The sequence below is a fragment of the Bos javanicus genome, chromosome 13, assembly GCF_032452875.1.
Source record: "Bos javanicus breed banteng chromosome 13, ARS-OSU_banteng_1.0, whole genome shotgun sequence".
Lineage (NCBI taxonomy): Eukaryota > Metazoa > Chordata > Mammalia > Artiodactyla > Bovidae > Bos > Bos javanicus.
Genome location: NC_083880.1, coordinates 30,300,826 through 30,316,299, shown reverse-complemented (window position 1 = coordinate 30,316,299; position 15,474 = coordinate 30,300,826). Strand labels below are relative to the sequence as shown.

General features: G+C 43.0%; 1 protein-coding gene across 1 annotated transcript in view; it reads left to right on the top strand.

Moving 5' to 3' along the window:
• Window positions 1–1,200: 1,200 nt before the first annotated feature.
• ITGA8 (integrin subunit alpha 8) overlaps window positions 1,201–15,474 on the top strand; it is a 189,056-nt gene continuing 174,782 nt past the window's right edge. Inside the window, exons 1-2 of the mRNA XM_061436125.1 lie at window positions 1,201–1,591; window positions 2,196–2,329. Of these exons, the coding sequence (XP_061292109.1) occupies window positions 1,386–1,591; window positions 2,196–2,329 (340 nt within the window). The 5' untranslated portion in view covers window positions 1,201–1,385. The remainder of the gene's footprint in view (window positions 1,592–2,195; window positions 2,330–15,474) is intronic.

Genomic DNA, 15,474 nt, shown 5'->3' with positions numbered 1-15,474 from the left:
TTGCCCCAACACACACATCCTCCACTAAACTTCCAGAATCCCTGTAGAACCCACTACCTTTGACTCAGTAACTGTTCTTGTTATTAAGATCCTTTCTTAGGAGGTCCATCCTTTCCTTCCACTCCTCCCCAACCCACATTTTTATTCAAATCCCTTGCACAACCCTATCATCTTGGCCTCTGTGTCTTTAATACTTTGCCTCAATCACTCTGTCCACAATGTCCAAAGCCATGCCTCCTATTCAAATTTCTGCTTAAATTACCAACGAATCTCATTAAAATGCTGTGGACCCTAGTCCCCTCTCTCCTCTCTAGTCTTCGTTTTCATTTAAACCCAGCGGCATCCTGTTTAACCCTTAATTGCTCTCTTTCCCTGTTAATTCTGTTTCCCTGGAAGACTGCACGTTATGAAAAGGCTTCTGGTACCACACTTCTCCTTTGCCTTTTCCCCCACTCATCTTTTACTCCCTCTCCCAAGCAGAAGACACAGAAAGAGATCAATAACACCCATGGATTGGAACTGACGTTTGAACTCCTGCAGATGCCCAGATTCCAACCTATACCCCCTACGCCTGCTGTGGGTAAACTGTAAATTCCAACATTCCCAATTTTGTTAGTCCTCACCACAATTACGCAAGGTCACAGAAATTTAGGACCAAGGCATGTAACCTGCTCCATGTGTCTCTGAGAAAGACCTAAATAAAATCTCCAGGATTGCTTTATTAGTTACCTCTGCAGGGAAGTGGAGGTGGGGGAAGAGAGGATTATTGGATTTAAACTTTTATTCGGATCTTTAGGCTGCAGAGGTAATGCCAAGATCTCGGCTTTGTCTGGCCTCTTCCCTCGCGGTGGGGTACGCTTTCACATCATCCATTTGGGAGAAACCAGAGCAAAGCCTCGCCCGACGCTGAGCAGAGGCGGGCGGAGCGGCTTTTGGGGCGGGGGGGATTGCTTCCAAAGCCAATGGCTTGAATTGGCAAGCGGGAGGCTCAGATAGTTCTTAAGATGCAATTGCAGTAGAAAGCCAACCCACTGAAACAGGCGCCTGGCGCCGGCCGCCCGCGGGGGCGAGGACTGTCGGTGAGTTACCGGCTCCGGCCCGCAGTGTGCGGGCCGGCCACTAGGAGGCGCCCCGAGCGCACCGGGGCCCCCTCCCGCCGCCAGAGGAGGGCTCGCATCCCCTCCGCCAGCCCCCAGCCGCGGGATCCGGCGGCCAAGCAGACCGCAGGGGACACGCGGAGGAGCGCCCGGGGCTGTCACCGCGGACGCGTCGCGCGCATTGACCCGGGACCGGGGCTCCCCGGACCGCCCGCCGCCACGCCCGCCGTTTCCCAGCCGGGGTCCTCGGCTCGCACTGCCCGGTGAGCACCACCCGGCCGGAGGGCGATGTCTGCCCGGCCCCGCCGCGGTCCCCGGGTCAGCCGGGCACCGCCGCTCGCGCCCCTCTGCTGCTTCTCGGCCGCTCTGGGGATGCTGTGGTCCCCCGCCTCGCAGGCGTTCAACTTGGACGTGGACAAGCTCACGGTGTACAGCGGACCCGAAGGCAGCTACTTCGGCTACGCGGTGGACTTCCACATACCTGCCGCTCGCACGTAAGTCGCCCCAGGTGGGGTCCCTGCCCCTCTGCCGGGGGACCCAGGCCTGTCCCCGCAGCCTGCTGGCAGGCGATCCCGAGCGTCCATCCCGCTGCCCACTTGGGGTCCCGTCCGGTTCCCCGCCACCAGCCTCTACCCTCCCCTTCCACGCTGAATGTCCTTGTGAACTTTGAACCAGGGACATGTCACTTGCCTCGGATCCGAAAGTCCTGGGGAGCTCCAGGGACAAAGACTGGAGCATCGTGCAAAGGGGAAACACAGGACCGAACAGACTCAGGCCAGTTAAAACAAGGACCACGACACGGTCTGTTTATACATAGCCTGTAACAATTAAGCGTCTGGGCTCAAGTGCTGTCTGCTATAAGCAGCTGGGCTCTGTCCTTTGCTAATTCTCACTGCACCCCCCCCCCCGGCCCCCCGCAATCTCTCAACTCACTGTATACATAGCTCCACCTAGAGAAGAATTAGGAATATTTGCACCCTCTTCCAAACCAGGTTTCAGACGCCCGTAGATTTCCAAGAGGAAATCTAGGTTGACAGTCTGTCTCCATCATGAGTACGTTTCCGATTCCAAGAGTGATTTTGTCCAATCTCTTCTCAGGGCGAGTGTCTTGGTGGGGGCGCCCAAAGCCAACACCAGCCAGCCAGACATCGTGGAAGGGGGAGCAGTCTACTACTGTCCTTGGCCCGCCGAGGGGTCTGCGCAGTGCAGGCAGATACCATTTGACAACACCAGTAAGTGGTATTTGTCATTCTCAACTGTTGGTTCTGGAGTGCCAGAGCCCTCCGGGAGTCAAGTCCCCACTTCGTAGAATTTGGCCTGTCTGATGGGTCGGTGTTGAGGGCGGTGCAGGTTCGGAGAGAAATCAGCTTTTTAAAGCCCAAGTGAAGGGGAGGAAGATGTTAAGTGCACCCCAGAGAGGGAACAGTATTTTGAGCTTGGGTATTTGAATGCACCCTGGTCACTGCAGTTTCCTTACTATTCTGAGATAAGGGTGTTCTGGGTGAGTGGATGGTTTGGAGAACACAGATGTTACTCCCTGATCTTGATTCTGGAGAGAATTTGGTTATTTCCCAAGAACAAATCTGGAAAAAGACATAGCCTTAGAATTTCCAGTGCCCAAACTCGGGAGGCAAGAGTCAGCTGCTGCAGACCCAGACATCACTCCATGTTGCTATTTAATTCTTTACAGAAAGAAAGCATTTTCTTTCAAAATATTGGACACTGGATGCAAACTAGTACAGGCAGAGTGTGGATGGATTACATTCATTTCCAAAATCCCTAGACAGATGTTTCTTATTTAATTAAAGGGAAAATACATTTTAAACAATTCAGGCTGGTTATGTTTCCTCTGGTGTTTTCTCCTTGGGTCTTGAGAAAATAATCTAAACTTAATGCTTTCAAAAACATTAACGCTGAATGTTTTAATTTGTACCTCCAAAACTTTATGAATTCAAAAGGTATATGTTATTGGAAAGCAAATATCTCTTTTCAGAAAAATGTGAACATGTCAACTCAATGTTCTTTGATGAACAATCAATTAAAATACCTTTTGCACCGTGGAACTATTATATGACATCATTCTTCATTATTGTTATATTAGTATATATCTAGAATTTACGTAGAATGTCAGTTTTCACAGAATTTTGATGAAATTGGATGGATATTTACCTGTTACTTTAACTGATTTGCATTTTTTATTTTAAAGGAGAAAATAATTTCCATTCTAAGAATGTGGAAATTATGTCACAGAGAAAAGTCCTATGCAAGCATTACCTTGAAATATGACCAAATTAGGAGATATTTTATAAATGCACTTTTAAATTATGTTTTTCATATGTGTCTATATATGGTCACAGTAGCTCTTTTACCATTTAATTAAATAATTCAGTTATTTCATACCACTTTTCATAAGCTTTTACTTTAAAGTTTAACTATTAGAAACTGGAAAAATTAAACCACTTGATATTCATTTGTGAAAGAAATCTTTCAGTTAGTGATTGAATCAGGACTTTAGATGCTTCTAAATACTGACTTCTAGCTTAATTTTAAAATTAATTTCATGGATCAGAAAAATTAAGCATAAAATTAATGGTATTTTACTAATACATGTCAAATATTTTATTTTTAAAGTATTTTAAGTGTAAGCCTTGATAAATAAAAACATAAATTTTGGGCATTATTTGAATTTAAATTTAGTGTTAGCATTTGGAGACATGTGATGTGTTTTTACCAAGAATCAATCTATAGTCATGGGCATGAATTTAATAACTTTCTAGAATATTCCCATAACATGTCAACACATCAAATCAGGATCTGGTTAGTACATTTTTCCTTTGATAAAGGAAGAATCAATGTCTGTTCAGGTAAGTCACACCTGAAGACCTAAATATTAATCCCAGATGTCACAGATGAACAGATGAAAACCAGAGTATACAGACATGAGTATGAATTTTTAAAAACTGACCACTTCCATCCCCAAAGTTCTGATGTTACATGACAGCAGGTAACATTTTCCAAAAGTTCATTTTAAAGTAACTGTTTGGATCTTCGAATTCAGTTTCCCACAGAAAACTAATGTTGAAAGATTGTGCTTTGATTTCCAGAATAACCCACAGGAATGCACTTAACCCTTACTCTAGCTGAATTGTATTTGCAATGAAAGAATAGGGGACAATCTAGTATGTTTCTGGCAATTAAATCAATAGGAAAATAGTAAGAGTGTTGAGAAAAGATCAGCATTCCTTGAAGACAGGGTAGATGGCACCTTCTGGGCAGGTTCTCAGGAAGACATCGGAACATCTCAAAGGGTTTTTGAGATTAATGTTGTTGGTTCTACATTATGTCTTATTTTACTTCTAAATGGATGGAGTTTTTTTTTTTTTTTCTTGAGAGATGTATGCATCTTACTATCTTATATTCGCAACCATAATCGCTGCAATTTGAGAATTTGTTAGTGGAACAAAGTGAGGGAAAGAAACAGGGAGGTAGATAAGTGTTTCTGAAATATTTGAGCAAGAAATAAAAAAAAAAAAAATAGCAAGGCAGAGGAGGCCACACAACATTAGTAAGAAATGAATGGTCTGTGATGGAATGCACAAAGCAGTGACCTGTGAAAGCCTATGGGAGTTTCCAAGAGCGAAGATTAAGAATGATGGAGCAAAGGAAGTTCCTTGTGTTAGCCATCAGAGGGTACTGTGGGCCCAGGAACCTTGGCTGCTCCTGGGAATGGCCTGAGAATGGGTAGGGGAAGAGGAATCAGAGGATTGTGGCTCAGGGGTTTGCTACTGAGTGGGAGCCAGTACACTACACATCATTTCTACCAGTGACTTTATCCGTGAACCCTAAGACGGTAGAACTGCCAGTGAATGCCATTTGCTGCAAAACTGTGAAAGGGAGGGACAGCAGGAGCCCACAGAGCTGTTTCTAGTCCGAGTGTCAGTTTTGTGGGCAGAATATGATCTTGGAACCAAAGATAGAAGGCAGAAATAGGCATTCTGACTCTGGGTGTTGCAGTCAGCATTACCAGATGCAGTGCATTTATTCATCACCTACTATGTGCCTGTCACTTATCCACACTATTTCTAATCCATACAGTGAAACAACCATGTAAATCCTGTTTCATGAGTAAGGAGGCAGACATCAAAGGTGTTAAAAGATACATCCAAGGTCACACAGTGGTAAACAGTAGATGCAGGACTGGTCCTAACAGACTGCAAGTTCAAGGTCAGATCCTGTGGAGCTGAGGCACTGCTCATCTTCCTCACCCTTCCCCCAGTTTCCCACCTGAAGTTACCTTCACACGTTCCAGTTAAAGTGATCCTCCAGAGAAGATCTGAAAGGTGAAACGGTTTGGGTACAGGGTTATGGAAGCCAGAGGTCACAGAGGTAGCCATTGTCAGAGTGGGAATGATGGCTTGTGCAATATATGTCCCCTCAGAGTCCCCATCCACTGTCTCCTGTCTTACTCTCTGGCCATGAGCAGCAGCGTGCGTGTCCAACGTGCACCAACCCCCTCCCCCCCAGAGGAAGAAAATTCCTCTGCTTGACAAAGTAGCAGCTCCAAGTGCTGGACATCCACAAATTGACATGCACGTAACAGCGTGTGGTGTCAGGCATCAATAAATATCACATTGCAAATATTCCTTTGTACAGAGAATCCTGACTGTCTCTGTCTTCCACCCTGTCTGCTTTTACTATTACATCTGAATTCAAGACATTCTGAGTAAATTTGACCTTTTAATGATGTAGTTTCAACTTGTTCAGGCCCCTGGGGTGTCTACAAATTAATATTCGCTGTGGTAACCTACTAAACTCTCTCAGCCTAGACACTGGAGGAGACTGGCCTATAATTTAGTCCCTGAATCTGGTTGTGATCTTGAACTTTAGTTTATTTAAGGTCAACTGCCTGTTTTTTTGTAAAGTCTGCCTTTGAGTTTGAAATTTTTTTCATTAAATAGTCATTGATTTTATTTGTACTTTATCCTGTAACTGGGATTAAAAAAAAAACTACTTCTCATCATAAATGCAAAAACAGAGGAAGCTGGGAATCGCCTAACACTTCAAATGCATGAATACTATTAAAATCTGTGGTCCTTTCAAGTATGGAAAAAGGAAACTTTCGGGAAGCATATGGTGGTGGGGGAGGTGCAAAGTGCAAAGAGTAGATAATTTTCCTGCTCTGTGCAAAATCAAGTGGCTCCAAAAATCCCCTTCTCTCTTCTCCCTTCTGTCTTTCCCCCTTACTTCACTAGAATAAAATTCCCCCACCCCCAAATTGATTTCTTTCCTTTTTGGTCCTAAACTGTGCCCCACGTCTTAAATGTAAAACATCGCATCTGCCAAATTCATGCCTTTCCTTTCTAAATCTATTCCAAGGTTCATTGTTTTTCTACTTCCTACATTTTCCAAACCCATGTGTGGATTACAGAAAAAGCCCTGAATCCCAGCTCCCCAGCTAGAAGAGGGGTGAATGAGACAGATACTCCATCTTTGCAGTGATAAGAAGGCAAATTGCAACAATGGTAACAAAGGCATAGAACACAAATATTTGATTGTTTGAAATACTCAAATGAAACATTTTGAGGAGAAAGATAATAGCATGAGCTAATAACTGATCATCATCACAGCATTAGTAATACAGCTGGGAACGCTCCCAATCAGAGACCCACTTAAAGAAGAAACAAGAGGAAGTGGGAGGTACCATTGAGATTTGGGAGTCATCTGAGAAAGACTACCAGAATTTGCCTGACCTTAATTTAGCATCTTATATATATATATATTTAAAGCTTAAAATGGAAGGCATTTTTGTTAGGATATTTCAAAGCTCTAGGAAGCTAAGATTTTTGTCAGAATTGTGTTGTAGCTTGGAGACCGGAAGCCTTTGTTGGAGGGGGCAGGCAGGAGTCTGTTTTATTTTGTGCCGAGGCAGCCACAATAAGAAGCAGCTTAAAGCATCTGGTGCTGTGATGGGTACAGGGTTGTATTTTGATAGTATTGGGTGTGCCCTTTTTCTCATGTGAGGGTTGGGAAACATATTGGTCACATAAGCCTTGCTTTTCTAACTTCCTCAGAAAGAAATCAGTTTTTGTTCAATATCAAAGCAGAGGCAAATGGAGGGCACAGCTACCTCCAGTAAATGACAGAGGAAATAACAGAAATGTGATAGAACTCAGACAGCAGAAATCTGGACTCTGGTGAATTCAATTGAAAGTGGAAAAAAAAGGTGAAAGCTCAGTGATAATCTGCACCTTTGAGAATTAATAATTGCCAGAGTTAGTGTTTTACTACTTGTACACTTATATATACATACACATACATGAACATACATACACACATACATATATGCACACATGCACGCACGTGCGCACACACACACTCTTTAGGCCAGAAAGCTTACTCTGCCAAGTACTTCTCTTACTGAGTCATCAGGGGTAATTAAGCTGGAAGGCTTACTTATTCTAGAAACAATTCATGATGGCTCTCAAACTGATGGGCTGGCCTGACGGATGCAACCAGCATCCCTCAGCTTCTCCCAGTTGACTCAGACTTTCATGTGACAAAATGCAATAGCTATCGAGTCCTGATATGAGCTGGGAGGAGGCAGTGGTCCCTACAACACACAGCCCTGGAGGAAGCAATTAGAAAAGAGGAAGTCCTTGAAACTCCAACCAGAAATGGGAAACAGATCTGCTCTATGGCTAGTTGAGTAGAATGAGCATTAGGCGCCTGTTGCTTAATCTGCAAAATTCTTTCAAGAAGCTGGAAGTGTGTGTGATGGAAGAGGCTTCCAGGCTCTTGGCAGGAAGTTGTGCAGCAGCTGTAGCATTCTGGGAGAAATGTAGGAAATTGTCTTGAAATTGTTCTGAAAGCAAGAAAAACACACTGGCACACTGAAGCCAGCTGGTTGAGATGTGAGCATTCAAACTTTACCTGTTGTGTGTAGAGAATTGTATCTGTGAGTTGTGTTGATGGAAAGAGTTGCCGACATTCCTGACAAGCTGAGCTCAGCAGTGCCCTGAAGGACACCATCCAGAGACACAAGCGTGGATTTTTGAGGAAGAGAGATAAAAGACTAATTCTAGATCTTATTAAAAGTGCTCCCTTTAAAAATATTTCATTTTCAAAATTCAGTTTAAATACATCTTCAGAAAACATATTAGTGTATCAATCAAGGTGTATCTGTATAATGAAACACTAAAATAGATTAAAAGTAGTTTTGATTCTGGGTTAAGTTATATGAGGATTTGAGGTAGATAAGCAAATTGTGATGCACAGATAGGCATTGAATACTTTAAACACTGGTGTTGCTCTGTTAGGGACCTCAGCCAGGCAACTCTCAGACTAGTTGAAAAGGAACAGGGTTTAACGCCAGCCCTGCAGAAAGGCCAGCTCCTGGATCTCTGAGATTTGAACCCAAAGATCTGCAAGTTGAGAAACTCTTCTAGGTCCACAAATACTGGTGGAAGTGATCACTTACCCTTTTAATTGTTTTAGTAAAAGTAAAGCATACCTTACAAAAACAAGTCTTTGCAAAAATAGTTGGGCTTCCCCAGTGGCTCATCCACCTACAGTGCAGGAGATGTGGGAGACATGGGTTTGATCCCTGCGTCAGGAGGATTCCCTGGAGGAGGATATGGCAACCCACTCCAGTATTCTTGCCTGGAGAATCCCATGAACAGAGAAGCCTGGAAGGCTACAGTCCATAGGGTTGAAGAGTCAGACACAACTGAGTGGCTGAGCATGCACACATAGAAAAGGTTGCCAGGCATTAGAAGCGAGAAGGAGGGGTGGTCTGCAAAGGGGAAGATTGAAGGAATTCGGGGAGCTAATGGAACGTCCTGTGTCTTGACTGTGATGGTGGTCCATAACTGTATGTATATATCAAAAGTTGTTGAACTGGGAACTTTGCTGGTGGTCCAGTGGTTAAGAATCCATCTGCCAATGCAGAGGACATGGGTTAATCCCTGGTCTAGGGAGATCCCACATGCCTCAGGGAAGCTAAGCCTGTGCGCCACAACTACCAAGTCTGCACTCTACAGCCTGTGTGCTGCAAGAAGAGAAGCCACCACACTGAGAAGCCCTTACAACGAAGAGTAGTCCTTGCTGGAGACAACTAGAGAAAGCCCATATATAGCAATGAAGACCCAGCACAACCAAAAATAAATAAATGAATACAAAGAAACAAGATTGTTAAAAAAGTCATTGAACTGTACATCTCTAAGACTGAATTTTACTGCATGTAAATGAAACCAAAAAGAGAGAAAGAAAACATTATGGAGTATGCTAGAGAGTTATATATTTGATATGATATTAAAGCTGGTTGTATGGCCATTGCTATGATCATGTGAGTTTAAACTGTTAGACTACAGGAAGGTCTGATGTGATAATAGCTGGGAGTATAAGGACACATCCCTGAAAGGCTAAGTAAGTTGCCTTACTGCCCCCAAACAGGGGAAAACGTATGTCAGCTCATCACGTAGGACTCTCTTTACCATTCTTTAAATAAAGAATACTATGGCCAGAATCAGAGAAGGCAATGGCACCCCACTCCAGTACTCTTGCCTGGAAAATCCCATGGATGGAGGAGCCTGGTAGGCTGCAGTCCATGGGGTTGCTAGGAGTCGGACATGACTGAGCAACTTCACTTTCTCTTTTCACTTTCATGCATTGGAGAAGGAAATGCAACCCACTCCAGTGTTCTTGCCTGGAGAATCCCAGGGACGGGGGAGCCTGGTGGGCTGCCATCTATGGGGTTGCACAAAGTTGGACACGACTGAAGTGACTTAGCAGCAGCAACAGCAGCATGACCAGAATGTGTGTGGCAACACACCCATGTGAAGGGAAACATGCTGAATCAGAATAAATCTTTGCAACGAAGCATCATATTTGGTAATTCTCATGTGGTTGCTGAAATTCAGGCATGGGGTCTCCCATTGATCATCACTGAACTAAGGAGCTCTCACTTCAGACACATTTTTGTAGTGACCAAAATTCATGTAACTGCCCTGCAGGGCATTATTAACTTATTCGCATTACATCAATTTTATTCTTAGGCTCTGATGTTTGACATATGGACACAGATCTGTGTGTGATATTGCAGAATTCTCTATATCAATCAGCCCTGATTTCAGGACAGGTCAAAATGAGAGAAAAGGGCACACAGCACTGCAACAGGAATAGGTTTCTTTGAGAACCCGACACAGTCCACGTTACTCACATCATCTCACTCCAGGGGGAGCAGGTCAGAGCTAACTCTACATCCAACCTGCCCACGTTGTGGCTCCATTTCTAGTCTATTGTCATTCCCCATGATTTGCCCACATTTCCGTCACAGTCCAGCCCTGCGTCCACATGGCTTCCACGGTACATCATGGCAAAGCCTACCTCTCAAGCATGCATTACACACACCCATGTCCCTACTCACTCTGAGCCTGTGTCCTGGTTCCTCTCTCGTAACCACCCAGAACATTTTATTTTCCAGCAATGATTTTCTGGTATTTTTCTGGCTTCTCGCTTCCTACAATTCCCAGTGGAATATGTGTTTCAGAAATTAATTCTAAAGTTGCTACAAATTCTAAAATCCTTAAAAAAAGAAGGGGCATAACACTAAAAAATAACATTTTCAAACATCCTGAATGAGGATGTGTATCCCATAAATGATGCTATAAATCACACAATTGGGTATGATAGACCCTTAAAAATGAAGCCCACTGAGAATCAAGATTAAAATGGGGAAATGCTTTTGTTTTAATGTTAAGTGAAAAAAAATTCAAAATTGTGTCTACAGCCTGTGGAAGAGCACAAGAGGAGAAGGGCAATGAGAGGCTATTGGGAAATATAATTAAAACTGTTTTTTTTTCTTCTTTTCCTAGTGCATTTATTACTTATTATTAAAAACCATGAACAGGTATTCATTTATGATCAGGAAAAATAATAATAAAACATGCAAAGATTTCTAAACGAAATTATTGAGTTCACTGAAGTATTATGAAGATTAATAGTGGGAGACCATGGCTCAGGCTTTGTGTTGACTGAAAGCAGTCTTAATGGTTGCCTCGTTTGTCTTGGGTATACATGGTAGAGTAGTTTATAAATGTACTCATTTACATATAACTGCTTATGTTTCAAAATACTGATGATCAAGGATATTTTCAATGCCAATTGTGTGTGTATAAATAAGAAGATGCTATTTATCACCTGTTTCTATTCTAGATTCTACATCAATAGAAACATTAGGCTTGGTGGTCTGACACCAAACATAAGCTTGGTGGTCTGACAGTTTCTAGAGACTTTAATTTATTTATTATTATTATTATTGATTTGTTTATTTGGCCGTACTGAGTCTTAGCTGTGGCATGTGGGGTCTTAGTTGAGGCATGCAAGCTTTTAGCTGCAGTCTATGGGGTCTAGTTCCCTGACCAGGGATTGAACCTGGTCTCCCTGCACTGGGAACATGAAGTCTTAACTTCTGGACTGCCAGAGAAGTCCCGAGACTTTTAGAATAGAGAGAGCTGTTAGCAGGGGCCAAACTGTCTTCCCGAGTCTTCCGGAAACACATCCAGAAATCAGATTTAGTCAAGTACCCAGACATCTCATGGTCCAGTGAGGTTGACACATAAAATTAACCAGCACGTCTTCTTTGTGACTCACAATATGTATTCTCCTAGAAAAGGCACTGAGAATTTGTGAACTAAAGAAACCCATTGGATTCGTAGGGTAGACTATTTTTTTGACAGTCATTATTTCTCCTCACATCTCTTAAGCCGAAGAATGCCCAGGGATTACTCTAGTATCAAATAACTCCGGATCTCTTGGCGTAAACCAGCCAAGGTTTATTGCTTGTTCACACTGTCTGGTTAATATGAGCTGGAGAGGAGCCTCTGCTTATACAAGTGACCCAAAGACCTGGGCTGATGGAGATTCCTGATTGACACGTGCTTTCAAGGCCACTCTAACTGGGAAGACTCATGGCAAATTGCACCTCGTCTAGTAAAGCTTCCACGTGGAATTGACATTTACTGCTTCTCCTCGTGTTTGGTGGCCAGACAAACTAGGAAGTTGGCCATGCTATCTTATTTGAATATCTATTTGAATATTTGATTATCTTTGTGTTAGATTGGTATGTTTATGCACATCTGTCAAAGTTGTTTATACACAGTTTTTAAAAGAATACTAGAAATGAAATGCTATAGAATTTAATCCTTGAAAATGTTATTAAAACCGTTTTCTTCTACTTTTTTTTTTTTTTTTGGCATGCTGCTGGCAGTATCTTAGTTCCCTGACCAGGGATTGAACCTACTGGATTGCCAGAGAACTCCTTAAAGTTGATTTCTTTTTCTCTTTTTTTTTTTTTTTTGTTGGCTGCACCTTGCAGCCTGCAGAACTTCCCCAACCAGGGATGAATCCCATGCCCCCTGCAGTGGAAGCATAGGGTCTTAAGCACTGAACCACCGGGGAAATCCTAATATTCTTTATTTCTAATGGACATACTCTGTAGGACATACTTTTTGGAGGCTCTGAAATAAAATAGTTCTTTGGGGCTACAGTTCTTATCCTTACGTTTGTGGTAAGGAGCAGACAAGACACATGGCAAAGAAACAAATGTGTTCCTGTCAATAGATGCAAAGACAATGGGTGAAATGCACACTGACAATAAATTCTCAACTTGTGTCCAGTCTCTGGCACAGATACTGACTAGGGAGACTGAATACCCTTCATCCTTTAAGTCAGGCTCTTTGGGTGACATATTAAATCAGAATGTCTTTTTCCCTCAAAGCACCCTTTGGTTTACTTTAATTCATTTTTATTTATACAATGCAGTTGACCCTTGAACAACAAGGATTTGGTCTATGCCAATCCACTTAGGACATGACTTAGTGACTGAACAACAAATCCACTTAGGAGGACTTTTTTTTTTAAAGTAAATACCAATTATTACAGGGCTTCCCTGGTGGCTCAGATGGTAAAGAATCTACCTGCAATGTGGGAGACCTGTGTTTGATCCCTGAGTCAGGAAGATCCCCTGGAAAAGGGAATGGCTACTCATTCCAGTATTCTGGCCTGGAGAATTCCCTGGACAGAGGAGCCTGGTGAGCTACAATCCATGGTGTTACAAAGAGTCAAACATGACTGAGCACCTAACACACATTATTACAGGATCCTCAGATGGTTGAGTCTGCAGATGCAGAACCTCATTATGGCAAGCAGACTATCTGCCTCCATAAAGGCATCTGGAAAGGAGAACATCTGAGGTTTTAGTATCCATGGTGGGTCCCAGAACCAATCCCCAGAGTTGCCCAAGGGTCAACTATGTTCTCTTAAGAAACAGCAGAGTTGAAATTAAAGCTTAGATGTGTTGTCATTTTAGTTGCTAAGTCATGTCCAACTGTTTTGTGACTGACTACATGGACTGTATGTAGCCTGTCAGGCTCCTCTGTCCATGGGATTTCCCAGGCAAGACTATTGGAGTGGGTTGCCATTTTCTTCTGCAGGGAACCTTCCCAACCTAGGGATCAAACCTGAGTCTCCTGCACTGGCAGGCTGAACCACCAGGGAAGCCAGTAAACTTAGATTTAACAGTAAAACCAAATTTCAGCAACAAGAGAAATGTTAAGAACTCTCTACAAGCAATTGTGGTCCTTGACCCTGCTTGTATGGCCATGAATTTACCCTTATGGAATTTACAGTGAATAGTCAGTGACAAGTTGACAAATAGTATGGTAAGGCCAAAGGGAGCAGAGAGTGGTGTGTGTGTGTGTATGTGTGTGTGTGTGTGTGTTTATACACACACATGCACTTTTTTCTAATTCTCTGGGGTATTATTTTCCTGTTGCTGCTGTAACAACTTACCACGTACTTTGTGGCTTTGAACAACACAAGTTGATTACCACACAGTTCTGGAGGCCAAGTCTATAATATTAGGTTTCACTGGGCTAAAATCAAGGTGCTGGCAGAGCTGTGCTCTTTCTGGAAGCTCTGGGGGAGGATCTGTTTTCTTGCTTTCTTCAGCTTCCAGAAGCTGCTCACATATCTTGGTTCATGGCCCTCTTCCATTTTCAGAGCCAGCACTGTCAGCTTGAGTCTTTCTTACACTGCTCTGCCTCTGGTTCTTCTTTTCTACCTCCTTCTTTCGCCTTAAAATATCTTTGTTATTACTTTGGACCCTGCAGATAATCCAGGATCAGCTCCCTATTTTAAGTCAACTGGTTAGCAACCTTAATTCCATCCACAAAGTTAATTGTCTTTTGTCGTGCAGCCTAACATAGTCTCAGGTTCAGCGTATTAAGATCCAGACATCTGAACTTCCCTGGGGGTCCAGTGACTGAGACTCCTCACTCCCAATTCAAGGACCCTGGGTTCTGTCCCTCAGGAGAGCTGGATCCCATATGTTGTAACTAAGAGTTCACATGCCTCAAAAAAGATCCTGCATGTCACAGCTAGGACTCAGAGCAGCCAAATTTAAAAAAAGAAAGCAAAAACATGTAGACATCTTGAGGGCTATTTTTCTCACTAAAGGTGGTCAGAGAAAGTTTCACTGAAAAGGTGATATTTGAACAGAGGCCTAAATTAAGTGAAGGAAGAAACCATGTAGTGGAAGGGGGGAAGTTCTACATTGTAGGACAGTCAGGGTTGAATCTGGAGAGAAGAGTGTTCTTGGGAAATGGAGAAGACCCACTGGGTTAAACAGAAGTCAGGAAAAGAAAGAAGATGAAGCAAGACTATCTAGCACCTTACAAGTCGGTAGGACTTTGGGTTTTATTCTAAGAGTGATGGCAGTCAATGGTGGTTTTGAGTAGGCAAGTAACAGAATTTGATTGTTTTAAAAAGGATTGGTTTCGTAGAATGTAGGCAACCACAGCAGAAGCAAGGGGAGACATTCCCATCGTCTGGTGATAGAAAAGTGTGGTCTGGGTTGAGTGATAGCAGTTAGGGTTGAGTGATGGCTGGATTTGGGATTGATTTGAAAGTGAAGTTGGTAGAATTTTCTTTATGGATCAGATGAAGGATACAGAAGAAAGAGAAAAATTTGATCTGAGCAACTGGAGGAATGGGACTGAGACAGGGAACAGGGGAAGGAGCAAATCTCAAAGAAAGTATCCAGTTGAGTCCAGATAGGAGAAACTGGAGATGTTTATCAGACATCAGAGTGATATCACATAGGAAGCTGGATAAATAAACCTAAAGTTCAGGCAAGAGGCTTGGAAATTTACATGTGGAAGTCGTAGGTGATATTTAAGGCCATGACTGATGGAGAGAATGAAGAGAAGTGAGGAGAAACAAAGTGAAGCAAAGAGAAGAGACAAAGGGAGAGAACGGGAAAGGTCACTTTTTTATCTTAATTTTTTTCTAAATTTATTTATTGTTTTTGGCTGCACTG